The 18,222-nt window shown below is 37.0% G+C and overlaps 1 protein-coding gene across 1 annotated transcript; it reads right to left on the minus strand.

Annotated features, from left to right (window-relative positions):
• Positions 1-272: 272 nt before the first annotated feature.
• Positions 273-17,853, minus strand: LOC108274828 (CMP-N-acetylneuraminate-beta-galactosamide-alpha-2,3-sialyltransferase 1). Its single transcript, XM_047160065.2, has 8 exons — positions 17,700-17,853; positions 17,342-17,600; positions 9,473-9,663; positions 5,803-5,982; positions 5,634-5,679; positions 4,679-4,798; positions 3,451-3,627; positions 273-2,309 (listed from the first exon to the last, which is right to left on the minus strand). Exons 1-7 carry the CDS (start codon positions 17,792-17,794, stop codon positions 3,460-3,462), a joined length of 1,059 nt encoding a protein of 352 aa, XP_047016021.1. The 5' UTR covers positions 17,795-17,853; the 3' UTR covers positions 273-2,309; positions 3,451-3,459.
• Positions 17,854-18,222: the final 369 nt, after the last annotated feature.

Below are 18,222 nucleotides of genomic sequence, written 5' to 3' on the forward strand. Positions count from 1 at the left end.
CTTAATTTAATTATTTTTCGAGGTCCAGTGAAAAAAATGGAGCATTGAATTTAAATGTGGACATTAAATGTGTACATTGTTCCTGTTAATATAATTAGAAAAGTATGGAAACTCAAAGAAAAAAAACATCTTACAATCACTAGTGGTGGTGATGTTCCCCATAAAAAATAAATAAAAATAAATAAATATAAATATATATATATATATATATATATATATATATATATATATATATATATATATATATATATATATATATATATATTTTCACTCTGATGTGGATGAAATAAATAAAACAAATAAAATCACATGCTAATGTCTATATTTTTCATTTGAAAGATCTTACAGTTACAAACAGTGTAATGTGGGATCCTATAAAGTGTGTGAAAGTGTATTTCATGCTGTGTCCTGTGCTTGTGAAAAGTGTGTAAATAAATTGTGTAAAAAAAAAAAAAAAAAAAAACCCTTTCCACATTAGAGCTTGAAAAAAAACCTGACATGCTTTATCCTCATTTAATTTTTACAGAGACTTTTTATATCCTCGGAGAGGAATTCGAGATTATGACCTGACTTGAATTAACGCTGCAGTGACAAAGATGAAAAACAAGCAATTTAAATAGGGCACTAATCAATCAGGGAACTTCACAAACACATGAGGATGGTTGAGACAGGAAATGGATGGAGACAACAGGGGAAGAAGTTGTACAAGGACAGTCAAGGTGCCCTCTAGTGGCCAAAGGTGGATTGCACCTGGGGGCCATGACACTTGAAATAAATTATGAAAGTCGGATTTTTATGATTAACAGAGGGAAGACTGTAGGTCCAGTAAAGCACTGGAGTAGCTGAGACTGATTTATTTTTTTTTCATAGTTTTAATTAATATTTTTGATTATGTATCAAAAGTATCTTTATATCACAAGTAATACAATTAGGCACAAGGTTTTCGTTAAGGCTTTTCAATACTCAATAGTACTAAAATGCTTTGGTGACTCTTGGGTAGATTTTTGTAAGACAATTTCATCAGGACAAGATAGATTAGATAGATTAGATAGATTAGAGAGGAGAAGCCTGAAGAAGAGTGGATGAAGTAGTGTGTATTGCAATACGAAATAGAAAGTTGTTTTGTTAGGTTTGGTAACCAGAAAAAACAAACAGATTTCTGAGAAATCGAGTGTATGAATGTAAATGTCAGTCAGAAAATAAATATGCTGTATCAGCAAAGTATGAACATTCAGTGGACAAAGAACAGGTCTTAGCAACATGGATGCACAATCCTAGCAGGACACATAGAACTGGAACGAATGAGCTCATTAAATTGAGACAAAAAGTCATGAGTCCATTTGGGTGAGTGATCTATCACAAGTCACACCAATATAAACAATCCAGCACCTTTTCACTTCAACCTGTTCTTCACTAGATAGCATTGAGATGTATAAAGTCATCCAGTTGCCACCATGTCTCAAATCCATTGTTTTCTGACTCTTTGCAAGTGGAGCACATCTGAATAAGTCAGAAGGGTGCAGTTAGTTTGCCAGATGCTTTTAGTTCTAGGCAAGTTCCTGCTTCTCCAACTGTTTATTTTATTAAAATCAAGGGTGCCAATAATTCTGGAACTGTCCAATACTGGAGAATGTGCTGAGATCAACTCTGTCAATAAGGCCAGAGGTGCAAATAAATCCTTTTATGTACTCCACAATAGATACAATAGAGAAAGCTGACTTCATCTCTAATACTTTAAACGATAAAGAGCTGCTGCAGGAAGACGTGCACATGCCTGGCAACAATGGACACAGGAACATTTTGCCAAGTTTTTCCAAGAAATATGAGATTTAATTATTATTGATCAATCACAGGATGAAACATAATGCTGCACTTTACACATTGTGTAGTAAATAATAATATTTTACAGAAATACATGGTTTAAATACTTAAATTAGACAAATAATGCGTAACAGTCTGCAACTGTATACCTACTGTACAATGTGCATCCGTGTACTGTACACATATGCAGCTTATCTTTTTTGCATGATATAAATCTAGAAAAAGTAAACATGTTGCTGATTTACATTCCCACAGTACTGTATATATCGTATTTAGTGTCCAATCCCACCAGATCCAGATAACAAAGGGCTTGATAATGAGATAATGAATTGGATTAAGTGTATTAGAGCAAGGAAACCGTCATCTGTACAGAAGTGTGTGCTGTCGAGAGCCACTGAGTTTAAATGAAGCTCTGTTACTCAGCAATACCATGAAAGACTGAGCCGATATTACTTACGCTTAAAAAGTGTCTTTCAAAAAGTCATCATCTGTGGGGGGTAAAAACAAAAACAAGAGAATTAGTGGCTTTTCCAACACACACCTGGAGGATCCCCAGGCATGGGATGTGACACTGGGGCTCTGTTTCAAATCAATAATAATCATAGTGATCATTACGGAGAAAAAGACAAAAGGTACTGTAGATTTCAGGTTTTAATATTGGGAAAGTAAATGTTACAGTTGCTATAAAATGGAAAGAGATCAGTAGTACTGTACATGCAGGATAAATGTTTAAACCTTTGACGGGTCAGTCCATCCTTGTGACTATACTTAAGTCAGTTTACTGAATATTTCTGCTGTACTTGATTATTTCTGTTTTTGTCTTATTGCTAATAAGAAATGTCCTCAGACATTCAGGACAAAAGCCTCAAAGATAAGACACAAAGAACCAACTGAAAGACTCAAAGGCTCAACTCAAATATCTGACTCAAAAAGCCGAATCCGATCCGACTTAAAGGTCCGATTCATAGATTCTATTCAAAGAGTCAACTCAAAGATCTGACTCAAGGTTCAGACTTAGCCAACTTGTTAGCTGTCTTGTGTTAGTGACAATGGAAGATGGATTAAGTGTCCTTAAATAACATCAACAAACTCACAAACAGTGAATTTTGACTAAATCAAGTAGCAGCTAGTACCCTGTTTACTGAATTAGTGTTCAGCTAGTGTTCAGCTAGCTGTATGGATAGCTTGAGTACAATCTACATCATCTCGGGCTTTATATATAATAAAATTGGATTTTAACGTCATTTTGTCCAGGCCTAAATGACTAATAGCTCTGCCATTTTTGCTAAAGCACAAAACAAAATGGCATTGTTAAAATAGCCTTCGGTTTGACAGAAATAATGAGAAGTGTATTATTGTTTAGAACATGGACCTAGCACACTGGAGTTTTGTTTAGTTTGTAATGAAGAGTTTTTGGTAAAACAGGTAAAAACATTTCTTTTCTATCTTTCTGGGGGCACAAATGTTCTTTCTTCTTGTACTTGTGTACAAAAATATACAACTACTCTAGTATTTTTTTTTAACTAATACATGAGTCTTTACTTTTACTTATCAACATACAACACTAGGTCCTCAGTGCAAAAAAAGTGTGTTTTGATCAAATAGCAAAGGAGAAATTTATCATTTTACCTGACTCTATCACCATCCTTTATACATTTTGATCCTCTGTTGCTGCTCAAGTTTCAGGATGACATCATATTCAACTCCCCCTCTGTGTTCACCTGCATGAATGGACGGATGATGCCAGTGGTCAAAATAATGGTGCCATCGTCCATCTGCACTGGCCCCAAATCCAAATACATTCACCTGTCAGAGAGAGAGAGGTGAAGAGTGAGACTACAAACATGTCTACAGATCATTTTGTTTTAAAGAGGTCATTGGAAATTGGATTACTTCATATGCTGAAGTGTAACATGTGTACTCTATAATGCTAACTTCTGCCTGCTAGTTTTCCTCCACTTGCAGAATGAACAAGTCCTGTCATTTCCACAACTGCAGTGGGAGTGCCACTTAATGTTTTTTCTTTGGTAAACAAATTAATTTGGAAATTAATAAGGAATTAATTTGTCACATTGCATGAGAAGTGGGTTAGCTATAGGGAAACTTTTTAGTTAGGTTGGAATTTTGTTAGTGGCATCACATCCAGGGTGTATTCCCACCTTGCACCTAGTGTTCCTGGGACAGATTCTGAATCTGCCACGACCCTTGCCAGGATAAAGTCTTTACTGAACATGAATGAATGGAATTTGGCAAGCTGCCATAAATATATGGGTATGTCCCAAATTGCGTACTGCTATACTATAGTACAGGGAGATCTAGCTAGTGGACAGGAATTGACAAATGTCCATATTGGGAGAAAATGGAGTAAAATAATATAACCTTCAAAAGGTTCATCAGTTGTCCCTCTAGAGGAACCCTTAAAGATTTGTGTAGAACTTTACCACAGTGTGTTTTCCTACTAGACAACTTTGTTTTGTGTACACTACGAACACAATTATCCTTTATCCCCTTAAAAACCCTTTATGACTTAACTGGATAAGTATGTGGTTTACTGTAAATAGTTGGTTATTATGTTCTATGTAAAATCCTTGTTACTGCTTGGACTGAGAATTTATTTGCTGCAATATTTATCATGCACCAGATGCAGCAGTGGCTGAGATTATGGAACCAATCCTGGGAACACAACATAGTTTCTTAATTTATTACAACCATGGCCCAATACAACCCTTTAATGACTTGTCTTTCATGTGTTTATCATAATACTACAATACTGCTACATTTCCCTTACAGTTGCATTGTGCAGAAATTTACCACAAGAAGGTCATTTTACTTATAATATTAAATATAGTGTTTTCACCTGGTCACAGATATGCACGGCCAACATGAGTATGATGAAGCCAGTGGATGGATATTTCCCGTTTTTCATCAACCATCTTTCGTAGACGTATCTTATAAACTCAGGATTAATGATCATCACCTTTAAAAACAATGTGGAAGAAGCCTTTAATCTGGATAGATCCGATCAAAGTAAACTTTTGTGAAAGGTCACATGATCTAGTACAGATGGGGTGTAACTGACACACAGTGTAGCACTATCGCTACAGCAGATCAGTCCCAGAAGGAACCTATCACTCCCAGTAAAGGTTTTTCAGTACCTAAATCTAAGCATCTCTGAGATTACTGCCTTCATTAATACGTTATCATCTATAGTAACTTTTCATTCACAGGGACTTGTATGGAGGATGTGTCACAAACAGATTAAAAACATGTGTGTAGCCATTGATATGGTGAAGTTTTCTCTGAGGAGACATGTATGCAACATTTTATGGAAGGAGTCTCCAGTGTCAGTGCTTTGGAACATCGGTAAAGCTCTAACTTTACATTTCCCAACACAGGAAAGTCTTCAGGATATAGCAGATGCAAGTGATCTAAGCTGTTTTGAATGCAACTATAAATGGATAAATGTTATAAATGTCAAATAAAATATTACTGTGGTATAAGTGGAATAAAACACTTTGTGGGATGCTATTATAGGAAAATAATGACCTTCGGAGTAACAGTAACTCTGCTCAAACACACCACCACATCATTCATTATTTTCCCGTAACAGCACAGGATGGAGTGTTTTAATCATTATTTAATGAAATGCACCGTGTATCATCAGCTACACACCCCAGTGAACTCAGGATTGGTGGAGAAAGAGTTACCAAGTAACCCCCAAGTATCTAAGTGAATTCAGAGCAGAGTTTGGTCAAACCTTTATGGATACTGTATTATAGGGAAAGTAGAGTTAATATTGAAGATTGTGTTACCTTATCTTTGTTCGCGTTTATTGTAGGTTTCACTGCACGATATGTACTAAAAACAACAAGGAAAATACAACATGAAACATCAAAGACAATCTGAATGTGATTTACAAGAAAAGAAAAAAAAACACCATTTCTATACTTCTAGCTTCAGATGATGTCCATGTACTCTCACCGTGTAATGTTTTTGGTGGTGAAAACACTAATGAGCCACTGCAGATCCAAAACTTTAAAAGGCAGCAGGACTAGATGGGTGGAGTTGTCCAAGTCTATAGCGCTCTCTGGATAAATTGCCCTGTGTGTGGTCTTTAACCCAACATCCCTCTCATAGCCTTGGGTTGGACCATGATTCATCCTGTGATATGAAGGTTAGACAAGGTTTCATGCCAATGTACAGAAACATGGATAGGCCCACGAAAGGAACTGAAGGTGAAGTCACATAAGCTACATGGGACAGACTCTGGGTCCACTGCAATCCTGTCCAGAGTAAAGTGGTTCCTGAAGATGGATCCTGTTGATGATGCCAACTACATCCCAGCTACATCCTGTTTATAATGCCAACTATGAGTTCTAATAATCACTCATTCATCTTTAGTAAGGACTTTGGTCAGGGTTGCAGTGGACCCTTAGGCTGTCCAGAGGATACCTGAAATGAGAGGGGGTCAGTCCTTAGCAGGGCACCACGCATTCACATACACTGACACCAACATTCATGCTTAGGGGCAATTTAGAGTAACCAGTTCATCTACCAGCATGCTTTTGAGTTAAGAGGAAACAAGTGATACACCATACAGCCAGTAAACTGAGTTTAGGATTGACCGGCCCATGTGCTGAGAAGATTATTTACTGTCAGGCCATTTACGATGTATATGGTGAGGTCGTATTGTTTTGCCTTGTATGTTATGCAAGTTTGAAACTGCCCCACACAATTTACCTGTCCCCCTGGGCTTCTGAGTGAGACATTGGCCTTGCTCAGTTCTTGTTTCTCAGATTGACAGTCCATATTTCTGTGCTGCTTTTCACGGTCTGATGTACGGATCTGAGATAAAATGAGTCGGACTCTCTTTTTTTCCTGCATGACTGCATGAACTAATTTAGTTTTACACATTCCCAGTGGCTTTTTTTTTTCAGAGATTGCCTACATTCTGCACCTAAAGCCGGGCATCCCTCTCTGTCTTTATGTTTTGTTTTACCACATTGGTTGCACGTATCTTCACTGTTATTCTTTGATTTTCCGGGATGGCGATCTCTGTTGTACTCGGGCCTATAGCAGCTTCTTTGCGTCTGTTGTCTGGGATACTCTACTTCCTGAACGCTGCATGTGGGGGTCCCCTGCTGACTGGCCTGGTGAGGAACCTCCTCTGCTTGTCTTACTGTATCATTTGTACCGCAACATCCAGTGTGAGGAATTTAATCAGATGCAATTTTTTTTTTTTTTTTAAAAAGGTCCTTATCTCTAATACCAACAACAAGTCTGTCTCTGATGTTCTCATTTCTGTTGGTGCCAAAGTCTCTGTTTTCTGATAACTTATACAAGGTGTGAATAATTGTCTCTGCCTTTGAATTTGCTGGTGAAACTGTGCCCTCTTGTATATGATGTTGGTCTGTGGTACAATGTAGTCATCTAATTTCTTCAAAACAGTATTGCAATCATTCTCTCTCTCTCTCTCTCTCTCTGTCTGTCTCATTGAAAACAAATGATTAAAAAAAAGTTTTCTGCCTCATTTCCCATCGTGTAAATCACTTGGACAATCCCGTCCACTTCTGTGAGCTTGGTTGCAGTCCTTTATCTCACAGAATGCTGCCGCCATGACGGCTGTTCCTCTGGCTTGTTGAATGTAAAGTTGTCTGACGGTTTGAACGATGCCATTTTTGGGTGTATGGTTCTCTGCTCACTCTGCCACTTCTTACATCATATGAATGAGAAGAGGCACGTGGTGCAGCTACAATCGGTTTTATTAATCAAGAGGAAAATGCACAGCGGTTTGCATGTGAGATCATGGTCTTGTAGGAATTCACATCATCTATGCACTTTCTGATGTAGCAGTCAATAATGCTGTGTATTCTTCCAAGTCTGTGGTGTTGTGGTATGTAGCAGCCTCTCTGAACATACAGTGAGGGAAATAAGTATTTAACTTATCAGTATTAACCTGGAAAATGTTTTTTTTTTTTTTAACACATTTTTTTCAGTCAATATATTTCCAATTAATTCACATGAAATTTTCTCCAGACATCAGTATTAACTCAAGAAATCCGCACATATAAAGAAATCCAAACATTGAAGTCCTTTGTTTGTAATGACGCTTCAAGACACTTCCTGTATGAAGAAATTAATGTTCTGCAGTATTCAGATGTGATTTTGGTCCATTCTTCTAAACATAGTGTTTAAATCTTGTTCAGTTGGATTCGAGTCAGGTGATTGACTGGTCATTCTAACAGCTTGATTTATTTCCTCTGAAACCAATTGAGAGTTTCCTTTGCTGTTTACTTTGGATTGTTGTCCTGCTGGAAGCTCCACCCACGTCTCATCTTCATCATCCTGGTGGATGGCAGCAGATTCTTCTCAAGAATCTCCCAGTAAAGGGCTCCATTCATCGTTCCTTCAGTTACATGAAGTCTGCCAGTACCATGTGATGAGAAACAGCCCCACACCATGATGCCTCACCTCCAGACTTCACTGTTGGTGTAGTGTTTTTAGGGTGAAGTGCAGTGACATTTCTTCTCCAAACATGGTGTGTAGTATGACAGACAAAAAGTTCTCTTTTTTACACTCTCCCAGTATTTCATCGGCTTGTCCAGATGAGTTGTAGTAAACTTTAAACGAGCTTCAACATGCCTTTTCTTTAGTAATGGAGTCTTGTGGGTGAACGTGAGCAGTGGAGTGCAATGCCTATCGTTTTCTCTGTGACGATGGCACCTGCTGCCTCCAAGTGTTTCTGGAGCTCTTTCCGAGTGGTCCTTGGCTCTTGGGCTACTCTTCTGACTGTTCTTCTGACTCCCTGGTCAGAGATCTTGTGAGGAGCTCCTGTGCTTGGTCAGCTAGGTGTTTACTGGAGAATTGAGAAGTTTTGAAATACGTCCGTATCCAATTCCAGCAATATGTTTCGCAACAATAAGGTTGAGAAGGTCTTGGGAGAGCTCTTTGCTTTTACACATCATGAGATGTTTCTTGTGAGACACCTTGGTAACGAAAGCTTTTCATAGACCATCAATTTACTAACCCAGCTGATATTAATCTGCACAAATAGGGGGTATAATTACTTACAGATTTCAGCTGGTTCCTTGCCTTACCTTGCCTTGGAGAACTGCTTTTACTTAGCATGTTCAATACTTTTTCCCCAGTGTCATTCCACTTTATTACAAAAAACTTTATTTATGGACTTTAATGTTGAGTTCTTTATATTTCCAGATTTCTTGAGTTAATACTGATGTCTGGTGAAAATTCCACGTGAATAACCTCATTGAAAATATAATTACTGAAAGAAATGTTGACTCATTCAATACTTATTTCCCCCACTGAATGTACAGTACTGTGCTTCTGATTCTGTTTTTGTGTGTATCTCATAGTACATTGTTTCAGAAATTATAACAAAATCTAAGATACTTAGTTTTCACATGGGTGATAGGTGTTGGATAACTTTTTTTTGCTTCAATAAAAAAAAAAAAAAAAAAAAAAAAAACTATCCTGTTTTTACTCGGGTTGCCTTTGTTTTATGTTGTATTTCATTTGAAAATCTAAAACTATTTAGTATGAGATATATACAAAAACAGAAGAAATCCTTTTTCACAGCGATAGATAGATAGATAGATAGATAGATAGATAGATAGATAGATAATGATATTACCTGAAAACAAAGTCGTGAGCGTCTATCATAGCACCATAATGGGATCTAATCATGTTGGCCGAGTTGCCGACCACAGCGCAGGTTCTACAGCGGTCAGGACCAGAGTCACTGTAGTGTTCCTCATCACGAAACAGTGAGAACAGAGGTTCCACGACATCACTGAGATTCAGTGATCGGGACCGTTGGAGCCTCTGCACAGATGTGAAAGAGTAGATCATAGTGACTAAAGTTTGTAAGTTCACATAAACAAATAATCTCTATTACTAAAGCAAACGTTCTCTTTACTTGAATGGTCAATAGTGTTTATTAGAAAGCTATTATAATAGAAAACCAGACAGTTATATTGTTTCTGAGTTTAGTCTTTGTTTAGACTTTGTTCATGCTGAAGAAGCAAAAATCTAAGGAGCCTTTAACCTCCAGACTAATGATTTGCAATGTCTGAACACGATGCTTGAAAAGAAACACGTATAACAAACTTGAAAAGGTAGAAAGGGGTTCTGTGACTAAGCTAATGTGTATAATTAGTCATAAGCAGCAGGATGTCTCTTTCAGTATAGATACATTCAGGGTCTTTCATTCTCTCTTTTTATATCACTATTAAAGTACAGTAGTGTTTAAACAGATACATAGCAGACAAATATACATAGACAGTTTTATTTTGTACACACATACCAACTTAATCTTCACCTATCATCGTTCCCTGTTAATGAAATCTGTCAGTACCTAATAACACAGTTTAAGTCTCTAACCAAAGTAAGTATACAAACTGAAGCTATGATAAAAGAACAAAAACAATTAACCTTTCTCAAAGAAACTCCTAAATCCTCTGACCAAGTACATGGCTGTGCCATCTGTTTATTAAATAAATGCCAGTCCTTCGGGCTGAAAAATAAGGATGAAAATATTCTGCAGTAGTTTGGCACTGTGACTCAAAAAGTTGTTTTTCATCGGACATTTGAAAGCTAACTACTGTTCCAACTGCCGTACAATACTGATAATGCTCTTACACATAACAGGGCTGAATGGAAGACCTTGTTAAATATGTTTTTTCTTTATAATGTTTTATATTTTATAAAATATATATAGTCTTATATATCTTGTATTCCTTTTTGCCTTTTCTTATAGGATTCCATGGGAGAAGACGGGCCAATGGGGTAGTGTTGGTGTGAAGGTGAGCCTGCACAAGGACCGGTCTATACAACTGTAAATTACTAGTCAACTTTATCCTTCACATGGTATTCACAAGGTGCCATAAGTTTCTGCTACTCTATGGATCATGCTGAAGTTATAAAATATATTGATAAAGTACAATCAATATGTTTAACTAACATTTGGAATTATTATTTTAAAGCATAATCTAAAACCATAAAACACATTTTAATCAAGTTATATTGTAAGTGTTTACTGAACTAGAAGACTTGTATGTTTTACTGCACAGCAGGTGTTTCTCTGGATCTCTGTATGTAATGTGTAGATTGAGTGAGAAGAATATTGTGTTTGTCTAAAGCAGCTTTACTCTGGCAATAAATTAGCAATAAGACATTCACCAGAACTGTGTTTCCAAGCAAAGCCCTTTAAGCTTGCAAACCAGTGTCACAATATCAGATAAGACTTCCAGGATGAGTACCAGGCTGTGACTAAAGCCAGAAAGTCTTTAAGGTATAAGGGTGAATTATGGGACAAAGTAAAAACCCTCTCCTGATAAAACCTTTAAGAGAATTCAACTGAACCACAAATGTAAGGTAGTGTTTGTTTCTAGAAAGAAAAAGGTGAATGCCCCGCCCAGGGATAATTTTACTGCTTCAGAAAAGTATATAAAGCCATGTTTGTGTATGTATAATTCACACTTTCTGCAGATTGTCTCACTTTATTGTTTCAATAAAGTTTTAATTACTTTTTGACATCTACTAACCCTCTATCTCTGAAGTTATTTTTGTTAGGCTGGAAAGATTGATTTTCCATGACAAGGTTTGAACAAAATGGTTTGACTTGATATCCGCAGCAGTAGTGTACAAGTCATTTCTTCCTCATTTGTTTATTAACTTTTATTACGTCTTACCAGATTCTAACATTCAGTTGCTTCTATACAAATTATTATAAAGTATGAGTTTGTAACTTATCAACAAAGACTGTACTATCTTTTCCTATGTAATGCATTTAATATGGAAAAATAACCACTGAAATATTTCAGAGAATTTTTTTTACACTAGTTTACATTAAATGTCTAATATTCTGTTGGAAATATGCCTGAACTGTTCAATTATTTTGGAAACTTTAAAAATAACTCGACTTCTTCTATACCTTTGGCTTATAATGTATATGACTGCTCACTGTCATAAACCCATAGTAGGAAATTAAAAGTAATAATTTTCACACCAGATCAGGAGTGGGTAAAGACAGACTGGTGATGTGATCCATCTCTCTTTTATTTATATATATATATATATATATACACACATATACACATATATACACACATATATACACACACACACACATACACACCATAGATAATACCTCTCTGAGGGTCATGTTGGAATATTCCCAAGTCGAAGTATTGTAGAACTCCTAAGCATTAAATCACCCCAATTACTCCTGTATACTCTTTCCATGCCATCGTGCTCTTTGCTTGACAGACACTCGCAAAACATATTTGACAGTTGGAGCCTAATTCTAAAATCACCAGATACCAAATGTACATCAGTTTGTCTTGTTGCCATCACAAAATAAAAATGTTTAAACCTTAAGTAACGTAGTCACAGAGGATGTGTACGTCAGGTCCTCTCTCATTTCAACAGGTCCTCTTGTTGGTGAAATAAACAGAAGTATTCTAGGAGTATTAGGAGTTCTCTGAGCAGACACTGTAACAGATAGTTGCAGAGTTTCTTCTGTATCCACAACTTCTTAACCATTATTTAAGCACTGGGACACACTGTTCTCTTAATTCATTAACATAAACTCATTTGTAAGCATTCTGGTCAGCAAAACCCCCAGAAAACACATGTCTCTTTCTCAAACAGACAGACAACTGTCAGGAAAGATCACGTATTCAAATCAAACAGTGTTATCAGAGGTCATAAATGTGCACGACTCAGCTGTCAGGCAGGGGGATATGGGACGGTAAACCACAGACAAAATCTTATGTATTTAGTGGTAGTTCTGTGTAGTGTGTAAGTATCCTCGCCTCAGTCTCCACAAAGAAAAACGCAGACGGTGTTTTGGGTTTTATTTCAGTAAAAGAGAATGGTATCATATAGCATGGAGGGACTGTAGAAATTTTACAGAGTGTTTTCACAACAATTTGATCAACAAATGTTTCAATTATTTCATAAACATTCTGTTCATTTATGTCCACAATTGTAATACATCTACCCCATTCAATTATCATATCTAGTATTATCCAACAGCATAGTCACACAAAATGGATCGACCGCATTAATACATACACGTATCATAACTAACCATGACACACTTCCTTATTTACATCATCCATAATCGCCTAAACCATGCTTATGTTTAAAATGGAACAATACTTACCACTAAAGTAATTTCAGAAACACATTCAGTTATACCACAAAATGCATACATTGTGTATGGATTAAAACTGTAAAAAGCACAGTACACACCAAACTCATTCTGATCAATAAAACCCAGAAAACGCATGTCACACACACAGACAATGACCAGTAGCACACACACACGTTGAAATATATAGGGTAACCATAAATTAGTTATAAAGTAGTCATAAATTAGGTGTGCCTACAGGACTGTCAGTCAGGGGAAAACAGAGGGTCATAAATCAATCATTCAGACAGTTTGACAGAAAGAGCATGTTAATACTACTGGTGATGCTGTCTTGCAGCGCATCTCTACTTGGATAGCGGAAACAATCTCTATCACTTATGAGCCTCGTGGTCTCGCTACGCCTCTGGGCATAAGGGCTCATTCTACTAGGGGCTTGGTTCAAAGGGGTATCTTTACAGGATGTGTGTGCTGCGGTGGGGGGTCTACACCACACACATTCATTCGATATTACAGCCTGGATATATATTCAACCCCGGGCTCGAGTGTCTTGCAGTGACCCTCGGGCTCCGATCTTTGAACAGGCCATACCCTCAGTATGACGGAGTGGGTATTTTCATTCCCACGGTGTGTTTCATTCCCTTAAAGGCAACGAGACATTGCGTAGCTTTGTCTTACTAGCGCATGTCTGTGAATTGTGGTTCACAGGTGCCGTGTTTATATCACACGATGTGTTTAATTGCCACATCACCTGATCATGGCAGGCCTATAAATAGGCATGATGTTACACAAGCTTCAGATGATGGTCACATGTGAGGGCGCTTCGCACAGCATGAAGCTCACGCAACATCACGTTCCCTTCTCAGGGAACAGAGTTACATGCCTAACCCAGACGTTTTTTCTGCAGAAAAAACAAACATTCACAACGTTAAAGGCCATAAATGAAGTTATGTGTAATAAAGAGGAATGACACGGGGGTAAAAAGTCTTGAACACGTTAACTGAAATGTATTTAATACTTAGTGGAGAAGCCTTTGTAATGATGCTTCAAGAGTCTTCCTGTATGAAGAAATTAATGTTCTGCAGTATTCAGGTGTGATATCTGTCCGTTCTTCTAAACATATCGTCTTTAAATCTTGTTCAGTTGGATTCGAGTCAGGTGATTGACTGGGTCATTCTAACACCTTGATTTGTTTCTCTGAAACCAGTTGAGAGTTTCCTTTGCTGTATGCTTTGGATTGTTGTCCTGCTGGAAGCTCCACCCACGTCTCATCATCCTGGTGGATGGCAGCAGATTCTTCTCAAGAATCTCCTGGTAAAGGGCTCCATTCATCGTTCCTTCAGTTATATGAAGTCTGCCAGTACCATGTGATGAGAAACAGCCCCACACCATGATGCTTCACCTCCAAACTTCACTGTTGGTGTAGAGTTTTTAGGGTGAAGTGCAGTGACATTTCTTCTCCAAACATGGTGTGTAGTGTGACAGCCAAAAAGTTCAAGTGTTGCTGACCAGACTACACTCTCCCAGTATTTTATAGACTTGTCCAAATGAGTTGTAGCAAACCTTAAACGAGCTTCAACATGCCTTTTCTTTAGTAATGGAGTCTTGTGGGTGAGCGTGAGCAGTGGAGTGCATTGCCTATTGTTTTCTCTGTGACGATGGCACCTGCTGCCTCCAAGTGTTTCTGGAGCTCTTTCCGAGGGGTCCTTGGCTCTTGGGCTACTCTGTCTATTCCTCTGACTCCCTGGTCAGAAATCTTGTGAGGAGCTCCGGTGCGTGGCCGGTTGATGACGGAGTGATGTTGCTTCTGCTTGCGGATAACGGACCCAGTGGTGCTTACTGGAGGATTTGTCTGAAATAAGTCTGTATCCGATTCAATCAATATGTTTCACTACAATAAGGTTGTGAAGGTCTTGGGAGAGCTCTTTGCTTTTACACATCATGAGATGTTTGTGTGACACCTTGGTACAAAAAGCCTTTTTAAAGAACATCAATTTACTAACCCAGCTGATATTAATTTACACAGATAGGAGGTATAATTACTTATGGATTTCAGCTCATTCCTTGCCTTGAAGAACCATTTTTTCCCCATGTGTCAGTCCACTTTATTACACATAACTTTATTTAGAAATTTTAATGTTGTGAATTATTTATATTTCTGGATTTCTTGAGTTAATACTGAAGTCTGGTGAAAATTTCATGTGAATAACCTCATTGGAAATACATTTACTGAAAAAAAATGTCGACTCGTTCAATACTTATTTCCCCTGCTGTAATCCTGTTCCCTGAGAAGGGATTGAGCGTGAGCATCACGCTGTGGGAATGAGTACAGTGTATTCACTCAGTCATACTGAGGGTATGGCCTGTCACAGAGGCTCCATCAATAGGGGTACACTCACGTAATGTTGAGTTGAACAGTGGTAGCAGAAATAGCTAGAAATGTTTATTACATTTTCTTTTTCTCTTTGAGGATGTAAAGAAAAAGGATAGCACACTACAGCGTCTTTGTGAGTTTGTGCCACGTTTTACATTCTCCTGCTTTGCAACTTTGGGCGTCACATTACCAGCTGCATTGAAAAGCCTCTTTTCACTTTAAGTAGTGCAGCTGGTTTAGTGAACACTACAAATGGATAAAAAGATTTTAACAATAAATAAATAACTAAACTAACTAACTAAATAATGTAATTATTTGAAAATGGCTGTTTTTGCCCACTTTTTTGATGTGATGTTTAATGAAAATATCTTTGTGGTAGTAAAAGTAACTCCACTTCATCACACCAACCCATTTCTCCATTCAGTCTCCTCTTCAGGAGGTGAAATGCTGATCACTAGAAAGGCTTTTTAAAAATATATTTTTTTTTTTTCCACTTCCTGCTATAGTTTGTGAATGCTTGCTTGTTTTATCCATACTCCTACCTTTTCATGAGTATATTAGGTTATTATTTTTCTGTTTTATTCCTTTAATCAAGAATTTTTGTTCAGTAATCATTTCAAATTATGTAGAATTATATAGAGTCCATGATGAGGCGAGTGAGTCAGGTCTCCTTAATTAAAATGACTACTGTTTCTATGGAGTTTCTGTGGTGTGTAACATTTTACAATGTTTATTCGGAAAGGTAAATACATTTGATATGGCCCTGCACACAAGAACCCAAATATGTTGTTGGCTAATTAGCTAGCTACAATTAACAAACTACCTTTTTTTTATTTCACTACATTTAAAGGTGTTTCATGAGGTTATTACCAGTGAGATATTCTCACAGAACACAGGGTGTAGGAATTGGTTGGAAGGACTGAAGGAGCTCTCCGTGGTTAATTATTCATGCAACTGTTAAAATCTCTGCCCTTCGTCTAACGTTTAAATCAGCGTGTATGCTCATGCTGGACCTTGTATAATTCTAGCAAGTTATCAGGTTTACGTGACATTGAACTCTGTACGAGTCTGTGTGTAAAAACACTGAAATCTGATTAGAGTTCACAACTTATCACACATTCACAAATATTCAAGCACATCTCCCTGCTCAAATTCTTACAAAGTTCCTTCTTCCTGATCGAAAGAAAGAAAGAAAGAAAAAAAAAAAAAAAAAAAAACACACACACCGCATTGATTTATTTTGTTTGTATGGATCACAGATGGATCACTTATCTTTTTTTGTCAATGTATAATCTGTTCAGCTGTTTTATTGTTTACCTTACTTTTACTAGCCTGCTACATTACTATTTTATGTACTTAATGTTCTTGTATTCTACTTTTACACATTTTGAATCTATTTTTTTTATATTTTAGATTTGAATGTTTGTTATTGTTACTGATTTTTTCCTTAATAACACTGCTTTTATTTAGTTCAGTATTACTATAGTACTTTATTTTTAAAGATATTTTTCACTTTATGTATTTTTTGTTTCCACTTATTATTTATTACTACATAAAGTAATAAATAATAAGAATAAGAGGAATACTCTTTACTTATATACCACTTTTCATACATAAACTTCAGGCCATAGTGATTTAGAGAAATAAACGACAAGAGTAAACACTAAAAAAAATTAAAAGCAAAAAGAGCAAACACTGCAGTGTTCTAATGACTGTTGATCATATAGAAGGCTTACAGTTGAAAGTAAATCAATCATGAAAACAAAGATCATTTAAAAAAATATCGAATAAGATAAAATGTAAAAGTAAAACAATAGATTGGATCATTATTAATATATATAATTATATTTAATTTCGTTGTTATTTGTTCGTGGTGTTTGTATTAATATTAAATATAATCAAATAAAGATGTGGAGTTGAAATACAATGTACCAATAAAGACTTTAGGAAATAACATGTTTTATCGTACTTACCATCCACCAGTTATATGTGAGTGCGCTGATATTACTGTTGGTCCTGTTCATAAATTTTGGCACCCGGCTGTCGTAGAGCTCCATGAACCACGGATCTTCCTGTGGGTCCATTATGCAGCTCGTGCACCCGCACACCCGCTCAGTGACATCGATGAAATCACCCAAACTAAATCTGAAATCGACTCGGATGAACACAAGCAGGAAGACCATCCACACGGCCAGGTAAATGACACGAACCTGGAATTTCGTCGTCCGGATGCTGGGAATAATTAATAAATAAAACAAAATAAAATAGAGTAGAATAAATAAAATAAAATAGATTTAAATTAAATTATTTTAAATAAAATTAAATATTTACCCGAAATAAACGAGACTTTTGCAGATTGTGCCAGGGAGGAATAGTGCGTTGATGTGTTTCACGCTGCAGCCTGATTTTCCATTAACTTTATTCATGTTTGTTATGCAATCTCCCCTGAAATAACCTTCCTTCCAGTGTCAGGGCTTTTCAGGTGTTCCGCTACTTTACTGCTTATGGAGCACGCCCCAGACCCTTTGAACCCTTCGCAATGATGCAATAGGACAGGAGGAGAAGAGGGAAGGAGATGAGAGGGGAGGGGGGGGGGGGGGGGGGGGGGGGGCTGGCTCTGAAAGCTCTCTGCCTCTTCGGACATCCAATCTATCGTGCTGGTTGAAAGGCATCAAAAAGCTGTCCGTTTGCATTGCTGTGAAAGATGGATCATTGAAAAAGAATCTACAAAACACACAAACACACAAATTGCATAATTGCTTTTTAGATGAGCATTTTTTCCACGATGGAAGTAACATTAGTTTGCATATCCGAGTTAATAGCCAAGTTGCTGCCAGCCAAACCTGAAGCATTG

The sequence above is a fragment of the Ictalurus punctatus genome, chromosome 14 (genome assembly GCF_001660625.3).
Source record: "Ictalurus punctatus breed USDA103 chromosome 14, Coco_2.0, whole genome shotgun sequence".
Lineage (NCBI taxonomy): Eukaryota > Metazoa > Chordata > Actinopteri > Siluriformes > Ictaluridae > Ictalurus > Ictalurus punctatus.